Source organism: Aquila chrysaetos, chromosome 7 (assembly GCF_900496995.4).
Source record: "Aquila chrysaetos chrysaetos chromosome 7, bAquChr1.4, whole genome shotgun sequence".
NCBI lineage: Eukaryota > Metazoa > Chordata > Aves > Accipitriformes > Accipitridae > Aquila > Aquila chrysaetos.
In genome coordinates, this window is record NC_044010.1 from 33,907,673 (window position 1) to 33,917,920 (window position 10,248).

The following is a 10,248-nucleotide window of genomic DNA, read 5'->3' on the forward strand; positions in this document are numbered from 1 at the left end:
TGGGGGGGGGAGGCAGGAGGGCTAGAAAAAGTGGCATAAATTTAGTTTTGGAGTACCCAAGAACTTGAAGCCAAAGCCACTCCCAAAGCCAGGTGTGCTCTGCTAGGAACACAGCTCTGGTAGAAATGGACCAGAAGTGTATCATGGTCCAGTGTCGGAGGACATCCTATATATAAGCTGAAGAAAAGCTAAACATTGCTTAAATATTGAAGAGGTAAAAATGCTAAAATGCTTTCCCAAATGAAAGCATTGTTTAAGAAAAGTTAGAGGTGAAACTAAATTGTTTTTTAGAAATAACTGTATGACAATTTGAAAAAGGCACTGAAAATGTACAGGAAGCAGATACTGTGCTTGCAGGTGTTACTTCAGAGCATAAACAAGTTCTCGGTCAAGGGGAAATAAAAAGAATCAAAGAAGGAACGTTACTTTTTGATCTTGACTCCTCCCAAGACAAGGCTGACAGTTGTCCAGCTGGCATCAAATAGACCACTAAGATAAAACCATGCTACTACCTGCTGCGATTCAGCAAAATAATGTGAAATGGGGGAAAAAAAAAACCCCAAACAACCCTCCACTCTGTGGGAGAACTGAAGTAATGCTGTACTAGATGCAATGTTTTATTTTAAGGTTAAGTAATATATACTTAATATTCCCCCTTCTGATGAAAGGCTGTTCAGTCTTCAGCAAGATTGATTTGATTTTCTCAAATACAGCAAGGAAGAATTGGGACAGTTTTGTACTACATCAGTGTGGTGGGTTGACCCTGGCTGGATGCCAGGTGCCCACCAAAGCCACTCTATCACTCCCCTCCTCAGCTGGACAGGGGAGAGAAAATACAACGAAAGGCTCATGGGTCGAGATAAGGACAGGGAGATCAGTCAGCAATTACTGTCACGGGCAAAACAGACTCAACTCGGGGAAATTAATTTAATTTATTGCCAATCAAACCGGCGTAGGGTAATGAGAAATAAAACCAAATCTTAAAACACCTTCCCCCCACCCTTCCCTTCTTCCTGGGCTCAACTTCACTCCTGAATTCTCTACCTCCTCCCCGCAAGTGGTGGAGGGGGGACAGGGAATGGGGATCAGTTCATCACACATCATCTCTGCTGCTTCTTCCTCTTCACACTCTTCCCCTGCTCCAGTGTGGGGTCCCTCCCACAGGGGACAGTTCTCCACAAACGTCTCCAACCTGAGTCCTTCCCATGGGCTGCAGGTCTTCACAAACTGCTCCAGCGTGGGTCCCTTCCACAGGCTGCAGTCCTTCAGGCACAGACTGCTCCAGTGTGGGTCCCCTGCAGGGTCACAAGTCCTGCCAGAAAACCTGCTCCAGCGTGGGCTCCTCTCTCCACGGAGCCACAGGTCCTGCCAGGAGCCTGCTCCAGCATGGGCTTCCCACAGGGTCACAGCCTCCTTCGGGCATCCCCCTGCTCTGGCGTGGGGTCCTCCCCGGGCTGCAGGTGCATATCTGCTCCACCGTGGACCTCCCTGGGCTGCAGGGGGACAGCCTGCCTCACCATGGTCTTCTTCCCCACGGGCTGCAGGGGAATCTCTGCTCCACTGCCTGGAGCACCTCCTCCCCCTCCTTCACTGACCTGGGGGTCTGCAGGGCTGTTTCTCTCACATGTTCTCACTCCTCTCTCCTCCAGCTGCAGTTTGTGTTCCACAGCAACTTTTTTTCCCTTCTTAAATATGTTATCACAGAGGCACTATCACTGTTGCTGATGGGCTCGGCCTTGGTGGGTCTGTCTTGGAGCCGGCTGGCATTGGCTCTGTCGGACATCGGGGAAGCTTCTAGCAGCTTCTCACAGAAGCCACCCCCGTAGCCCCTCCGCTACCAAAATCCTGCCACACAAACCCAATGTAATGAATTAGCTCTCCGCACAGGTATGTTTTATTTGAAATGACGCTCTGTCAACCTGCAACCTTACGTAGCAGGTACACTTGCTCACAGCACGGTAAGCTCACCTAACAGCTCATCAGCACCCAATGGGAAATTTTCTTGTGCTTCCCTCCCTGCTCCTGCCCAGGCTGTTCCACAGCTCATGCTCTATGGGTTCCATTACATAAACTCAGCTACCAGGGGAAGTTCACAGCCCAGGTTCATTTTTCCCCAGATATCTGAAGCGTTACTGATTTTAAGGCAGGATTTGGGGAAATTCCAATACGGTTCCAACACAACAGCAACACCATCTGATCAGTTAACATTCAAGAGGATTGCTCTGTGCACCTTCCTTAAAGCAGTTCTTCACACAGGAGTACATATGCAAATTCTTAGATGCCAAACAGATGAAAATATCTGATGCTTACTGACTTTTTTTTTTTTTTTTAAGGCAACAGAAGCAGCACTAGGCTATCAGCTTTCAAACTGCAAGTCCAGATTAAGACTGCAGCTACAGTTTTCTGCTTGCTACTCACTCCCTGCATTACCATCTATCTCTTGAAAAGTACATTTTTAACAATATTAAGAACATGGTTAAGAATCAAAAGCTACACCACTAAGGTTGTGAGTTGTCATAGTCAATGCAGGAGCTACAGAAACATCCTTTCATAATCAAGATTTATTTGGCTTTTGCTTGGTGATCACAGACACTATGAACAATTTTACAATTGTTTTTAGTCACATAGTTTTTTAAATCTAAAAACTAAATTCTGGTTTTTTTCTAAGACTATTTCAAATATTTTCTGTTTGATCTTTGTAGACAAGCTGTCCTTTAAAACTGGATATGAAGTTCCAATATCTCAAATACTGACATAACAAGTTATGTCTGCCAAGCAGAAACTTTTACTTAGTCGGTATTTAAAGATAGAACAAAAGTTTCCAATCTTTTGCATCACAGCTACAAAGCTGTTGGAAAAAATAAAGCTGCAACTACCAAAAATAACTTTGTCACAGATATACATCACTCAGCAAGAAATCCAACACTAGGGAGCAGTTTTATTAGATAAACAATTCTACTGATGGTACAACCATAGATAAAGATAAATAACTAAAATGTTAAGACATTCTCAACATATCATTATGAATTCCAAAGTCTGATCTGTGTTATGCTTCATTTAATAGGATAGAAAAACTGTCCCTCGCAGTCTGTGGAACATGAAGCCTAATGAGGGCTTCAAAGTCCTCTCCTTAACGTAACATGCCATTAATTTCTGGTTTCATAGAAAACAGACAACCAGTACATGATTTTACCACTTAAAAAAAGCATTTACACTTATCTAAATATGTAAAAAAATGGGTTGAGTTGGGATTCTCTCCTTTTTAAAAATGTGTTTTCTAGAACTACTAAAAAACTTGCATTTACAAAATAGTTGATAAAAATATTCCTCTGAATTGTACAAGAAGAAAGGTATAAGGACCACCAATTAAAGACTTGGTACCAGATGTTACTCGGACTTAGCTTCTTTCTCTACTGCTGCATCAGATGCTGGGGTCTGAAAAGAAGAAAGAAAACCAGAACACTTCAATGCAGAAAGTTTCTAAGTGACTCAGCCTCTTAGTTCGTAGTATTTTTAACACACAAGTTAGCTAACCTGACATACAGAACATCCATGACTTGTTTCTACATACCGTGCTTTACAGTCTTAATAAACTGGTGTCATGATCTGCTTATTTCTCTTGGATAATGACCTACTAAAAACAAGCTGTCTTGAAAAGGCTTCTATCTCCTCAGATGCATCATGTATGAATTTCAGAATGTTGCTATTGTTACTACTCAATACACACTGCAAAGGATTTCTATTCTTTTTTTTAAAGAACAAAGCCCATTTCAATAATTACTGCCTTTATGACAGGAAAAGGAAGCTTTTTAACCTACTAAGCTAAAACCCCTGCATATAGGGCGTTTAGAAAATACATGACAGATACACTTCATGCATTTAAATTTCAGTGCAGCACTGTTAACATATTCTCAAATCTTACCATGTTTTAAAGTAACTAAGACTTAGAAACACAGTACTGCATTAAACATAATTTTGTAAAAATACATTAAAGTGAAACTGAACTGTAGCAGCAGAGCTATACTGTTTTCAAGTCAAGTCTCTATATGCTATACCTCAACTTCAGAACAAGTTCATACAAACTTAATTGATTAAAATTACAACTCCATTTATATCGGAAAACTCGCTGCATTTGCAATGCAGGTTAAAAAAAGGAATGTAACATACGTATTAACATAAAAATTGTACTTAATTATTCCAAAGCTTTGCAGCACCACCAGCAGAATAGATTGTTTACCCACATTAGTACCCAAAGAGGAACCAGTTCAGTCTTTACTGCCACCTGGGGGAAGCTTTTGAAGGATGAAGTACGGAAGCCATTTCCATTCACAGGCGTTAGTCTCTGTGAGTGTCACCAGAAGTCATCACTGGCCTTTCATGGATTAACAATAGCATCGCTGACACTATTGTTCTGATTGAAAACAGTAACGTCCAACAGGACAGGCTACACCCCTGCCTCTTCTAGACGTACGTATTATATTAAACCTGCAATTTTAGCTGGTGTGACCAACATGAGACCAGCATGAAGATGTGCCGCAGAAGTTATCATCCATTGTAAATTTACATCATCTCTGCACTAGTGTACTAAACAGACGCCAGTTGAGAAATATTGCCAAATTAACTTTCGAGGGTATTACTGAAATACTACACATACAAATTAAAAGACCAAATTATGCGCTAGTAATACAGAGCCAGAGCTACACAGAAAGGTAAGCCAACTAAAGAATTCCTAGTTATAGCACAACTTTTTCACAAACATCACACTGTAAGCTTGCAAATGAAAAATTGCTACCGTAAAGTTGTCTTGTGCACTCAAGTACCATCCTGTACCTTCCTCACCCACCAAAACCCATCATCTACCTAAAAACCAAATACTCTTTTCCTCTACTTGAGGATCTATCTGCACACTGATAGATCAGTGTGATACAATTCAGAGAGATGTTTTTTCTATCTTAAAAAAATTACTTCTCAATGCAACCACCAGACAGGAAGCATGAATCACAGATTTAAATTAAAAAAATCATCTGACTATCTGATCAGCAAACTCCACTGAACTAATTAAAATGAGTGAGGCATTCAATATTGCAGAAACCTGACACTAATTCTAGGCCTGTTGCCACATGAAAACTTGTGTTTTGTCCAGTTGTTAACAGCTGCCCTAGTAAGAGGCACTGCTTCTCCCTACAGATCTTGTCCTAAATTTGAAACTAAATTATGTCCACATTCCAGAAAAAGAATACGGTGTGGAGGATGTTTTAAGTTAGATGATGGGGACTCCAAAAACTTCAGCAACGCAGCCATTTTAGCACAATATTACAGCCAGGGCTGATTTGGCACGTTCATTTCTTCAGCCGCAACAAGTAGTTCTTGCACATTCTCTTCCATCCCTGCACCAGCAGTGTCTGTATCTGTGCCCCTTCTAGAGCAGTGTCTGCATCTGTGACTCCTATAAACGTTACCTCAACTTTGGTTAAATCGTTTCAACTTTGGATTTTCAGTGAAAACTGTTTCCAGTCCCAAGAGAATGAATATTGCATTTGTCAACAAACTTTTGTAGCGAGAAGGAACCTCTCTTCCAGCAACAGCAAAGGCAGACTAAAACCCAAACCAAACCCTCCAAAGACAGATACCCGCCCACCCCACCCCACCGCTCCCCCCAGAGCAATATCCCCTCTGTACACCCGGTGTGTATTATTTTGCCAGGATCTACCCACAGGGAAAACAGCCCCTCTCTGAAGGAACTTTGGTAAAATTCTCACCTTTTTCCTTAATTTCAGGGACTGTTATCACATCACTGCAACTCTTTGTGGGGCAACTATAATTTTCCAGGTATGTGTACTAATATTTCAATACCCTACGTCTTTCTTTTAGCAGAAATAGATTCTATTGTAAGAACTGCATATGTTTCTGCTGGATGTTTGGATAACCCAGTACAGTAAGTTATCCAGGTGCTTTGCACCGAAGAATACAGACAACTTTACCTCCTCACTTTTAGCTTCCCCATTTTCTGCAGGCAAGTTGTCCTTTGTCTGTTCTTGGTTTGTCTCTTCTGTCTGTTTTCCTTTAGGCCCTTTTTTCCCCTTTGATGGAGCTTTCTTGTCCTCAGATTTATCCTACAATGAAATAAATTTCCAGTAAGTAAGTTCCTATGACCTACTAGGTAAACCTCGAAAATAATAAAAACCACACAAAACCAAGATGGACTTGCTAAACAGTAAAAGCTGCTACCAACAACCAATGAGCTAATACATAGTTCAACTGCCAAAAAGTTTTCCAAACTATATATAGACAAACATCACAGTTTCAGATAGTCAGTAAAATGACAGAATCAAACTGGGATGAGAAGATAACTAGACTCTAGTGGCTAGACAGAGCAATTTGTAATATATGATTTAACCTCACGGTGCATTAAAAAAATAGCAATGCTGTCCTTCCGCTTTCTAAAAAATACAAAACACTTCAAACACTATCTTTCCTCTTACATTGACAGGTGGGAATTTCAGCAATGTAACCGAGTATCATTTTCAGTGCTCCTCTGTTAGTACCTCAGTCACATCCTCTGTACCTACATGACTGTTGTTAAATAGGTAGGGAAGAGGTATTTGTTCAAGAGCTACTTTCATATAAATATGCAATACAACCTCCCAGACGCTCCTTACTGCAACCAGATGCTACAAAGCTTGCCTGTTCTCCGGCTGATCCCCCTACTTACAAAATATTTCTATCAATTCACAATTGCATAAATGCACTGGTTTTGACACCATCTGTCAAACATAATAATACTAACAAAAATTTTCAATAAATGACAAACTGTAACACTTTTTCTGGGCAGGTACAACGTAAGTGACAAGAGAACATAATGCATTTATACCTCTTAAGCAGAAGACCACTACACTGATCCACCCTAAAATGTGTCTAATCTCATTAAAAATGTTGCACGCATTTCATAAGTATGTTCTTCAAATTATGTCCTAATTTGTTGTCTCTGACCTAAAATTCACTCTAAGAAATAAAGTTATCATTTTTGCATATTTTAAGTACTGTAGAAATGTGTATCTCAGATTACTATTAGAAACCATGTGATCAGAAGCATTCCATACTATCTTCACTCCAAGCATTCTTCCTTACCAAACCCATGCAACTTCCTTACGTCACACATGCAACTTTTTAATAGCCACCTGAATACATTTGCTATTTTACATGAACGCTCATGTAAAATACCATCTTCATGAAAATATGGTTTTGTCAGCCAATTGCAACTATTGAGCATAAGTGCTAAGTGTTTTACACCACTGGATACAAACATGCCGTAAGTTACATTACATACACAAAAGATGCAAGGTAAAAAAATCTAATGCTGAAGCATCTTATGTCACATAACTAAATCGTCAATGTCAGAAGACTTTAGAAATTCTTTGCTCCTATTTTTAGAAAAAAAATTGTAAATCCTCAAGAGCACGGAGGAAACAGTTGAAACACGCTAATGGAAAAAAACTCTTTTTAAATGTTATAAAGGCTAAACTCAGTATTACAAATTCAGGTAACAGACAATTTCACAACACGTAGACTTCTGTGTTTTGACTGTCAAAATATGTTTTTCTTCATCAATATTTATTTTAAAAAACCCCACCAAATAACTCCATAATGAGCAAACTTCTCCCAACCAGAAAAAATACTGTCATGAAAGTTTTAGAGTTACAAAGTTGATGCAGGGAAGCATCTTTTAATGTATCAAATACAGAAAAAGATAATAATTAAAAAAAAAAAAAATTAAAAATCTAACATTTGACTGGTATGTAACAGTGAAGTATTTCTGCAACCCATTTAAAGAAAGTCCAGAAACAGCTAAAAGGAGAGAGAACCCACTGAAGCTGGAGAAGTAAAATGCAAACAAATGAGATTTTTACATTAACAATGAGAAAGTTTCCAAATGACACAAGATTTTAGTGACAGCATGAGTTTTAGAACAAAGAGGATCAAATGTAAAACAAGTTTTAGATTTATTTGAATTGCCAATGGTAATAAAAAAAAGATTGTTTACATATTCACATTACAGCAAGGCGTTCTACTGAATATTCTAAGATGACAATTGTTTGCAATGTACTTGGTTTACACGAATACGTTCCCAGCTATGACCTGTGGAAATGTTTCTTTCTGGAAGTAAAGTAGTTATAGGCAGCAAGTCAGTATCAGGCGTATCAGTCAGCATCAACTAGCAGCATTAAGAAGTAGATGCACCACACAAAAACACTGGTCAAAAAGAGAATCAGAACTGAAGTAAAATTGGAAAGCTTCCCCAACTTCTTTAGGTCTTCAGCTTTGAGGATGGGAATGCACTGATATTCAAACCATTGGAATGAAGGTGCATTACTGATAAGAAACCGTTCAGTAGGATTAATAAAATGAAAACATCAATAAGTCTGCAAAGCAGAGTTCGACGTTAGTGTATTTGAAATGCTTTTAATCCATACATTAAAGAGAAAATCTTATAATCACAAAGGAACACTTGAAAATACATATACCGACAAGCCAACAGATACACAGCCTCTTATTTCTCCCAAGAAACAAAGAATTTTACACCTCAGTTACGAGCACTGTGAAGGCTACACTGAAAAATTGAAGGGTCATACCAAACCGCGCTTACTTACACACGCACACAAAGACCTGAAAGCTAGACTACATGCGTGGAAACTCAGATCATTTTCAGTGGCTACCTAAGAAATTAAAATATTTTTTTCCTGTCCGAACACACTGCTTTAAATTGTGAGTGTATTTTACCCCCTTTTGTTACAGCAATGAAATACAGTCCTAGGTACGGTTGCTTCAACATCCAAGCAGTTCTGCTTAGTACCAAACCGCCATCCAACACCCGTGAATCGCTGCCCACATTTCTAGGCAATGCTCCGAGCGCTTAACAAGGATCTACTCAAACAGCAGCGGAAAGCACCTGCAGGTACCGGCAGGAGCACCCGAACACGATACGGCAGCTCGGTGAGCGTTCCCACAGGGAACACGCGAGGAGGAGCAAGACCGCTCAGACACCGCGCACCGACGACACGGGACGGGAGGCCACCAGGCACGGGCACGGCGAACTCGACCCCCTCCTGCTCCCGCGGACTCTCACCTTTGCCGCTAACTTCTTGGGTTTCGGCTCCGCTTTGGCAGGAGCAGGTTTCTGAGAGGGAAGAACAAGCAAGGGAGAGATTCAGCCCTCGGTAATCCGCTTTTCGGTCCGGGAAGACGCGCACCCTTCCACCCCCCCCCCAAGCCCTCCTCTCGCTCCCGTACTCACAGCGGACAGCCGCGCCGATCGCCTCTTCGGCTGCAGCAGGGAAGAGAGAGAGAAACAGCGTGAGGGAGGGAGCGAGCGAGCGGGCGGGCGGGCCGGCGGCGGGCCCCGCCTGGCCGCCCCCCGCCCCGCCCCGGGCACCTACCTCCTCGGGGGCCTCCCCGTCCGCCACCGTCACCTGCCGACACAAACAGCGCGGGTCAGGCGGCGCAGGCGCCTCAGCGGAGACGGCGGCGGGGCGGGCACGTGACGCCGCCGCTCGCCCGCCCCCCCGCCCGCCCCTTCCCGCCGGCCGCCGCCGCTTTCGGATTTCGAGTCCCGGAGAGGCGAGGCGCCCGGCGAGCCCCCGCCGAACCTTCCAGACACCGCCGCCGCCCCCGGCGGGGCCCCCGCCAGGGGCTACGCCGAGCCGGCCGGCACGGGGAAGGCGCCGGCCCCCGCTCAGCACAGCGCTGGCGCCCGCCGCACCGCTGCCCGCCGAGCGGCCGCCTCCCGCCGAGCCCCGTCCCCGCGCGGTCAGATCGCCCCCCCCACCCCCCACCGCGCCCGCCCCTGCGGCGGTGGCGCGGGGGCCGCTCCGGGCAGCCCGGTTCCCCGTCGGCGGCCCCGCTCGCCCCCGCCCGCTTCACCTTTCTCTTCGGCATGGCGAGGCTGCGCGGCGGCGGCTCCCGGCCGCGACCCCCGGAGCTGCGGCGGCTCCCGCCCGGCTGCTGCGCGCGCTGGGTGCCTCACGGCGAGCCGCTGCGGCTGCCTGCGAGCCAGCCTCGCTGCGCAGGGAAACCGCCCCCCCACTCCCCCCCAATCCATCCCAGCAGCGCCAGCGGCACCGCAACAGGATCCAGCCGGATTGGAGGGGGGGGGGGGGAGGCGGGGGAAGGTGGGAGGGGGCGACGGCGGGGGGACGCTCCCCGCTCTCCGGCGGCCGCCGGCACCGCCCCCCCCCCGCCACCCTGTCCGAG

General features: G+C 44.3%; 1 protein-coding gene across 1 annotated transcript; it reads right to left on the reverse strand.

Annotated features, from left to right (window-relative positions):
• Nucleotides 1-2,543: 2,543 nt before the first annotated feature.
• On the reverse strand, nucleotides 2,544-10,132 carry HMGN1 (high mobility group nucleosome binding domain 1). The gene is made up of 6 exons (XM_030019744.2): nucleotides 9,919-10,132; nucleotides 9,435-9,467; nucleotides 9,293-9,322; nucleotides 9,125-9,175; nucleotides 5,982-6,113; nucleotides 2,544-3,435 (listed from the first exon to the last, which is right to left on the reverse strand). Exons 1-6 carry the CDS (start codon nucleotides 9,931-9,933, stop codon nucleotides 3,388-3,390), a joined length of 309 nt encoding a protein of 102 aa, XP_029875604.1. The 5' UTR covers nucleotides 9,934-10,132; the 3' UTR covers nucleotides 2,544-3,387.
• Nucleotides 10,133-10,248: the final 116 nt, after the last annotated feature.

Bases quoted from the DNA above. Each gene is read 5' to 3' on its own strand.
- HMGN1 (XM_030019744.2), bottom strand. The intron at 6,114-9,124 runs GTGAGAGTCCGC...ATTTCATTGTAG, and splicing joins CCAAGAAGTTAGCGGCAAAG to GATAAATCTGAGGACAAGAA. The intron at 3,436-5,981 runs GTAAAGTTGTCT...TCTTCTTTTCAG, and splicing joins GGGAAGCTAAAAGTGAGGAG to ACCCCAGCATCTGATGCAGC.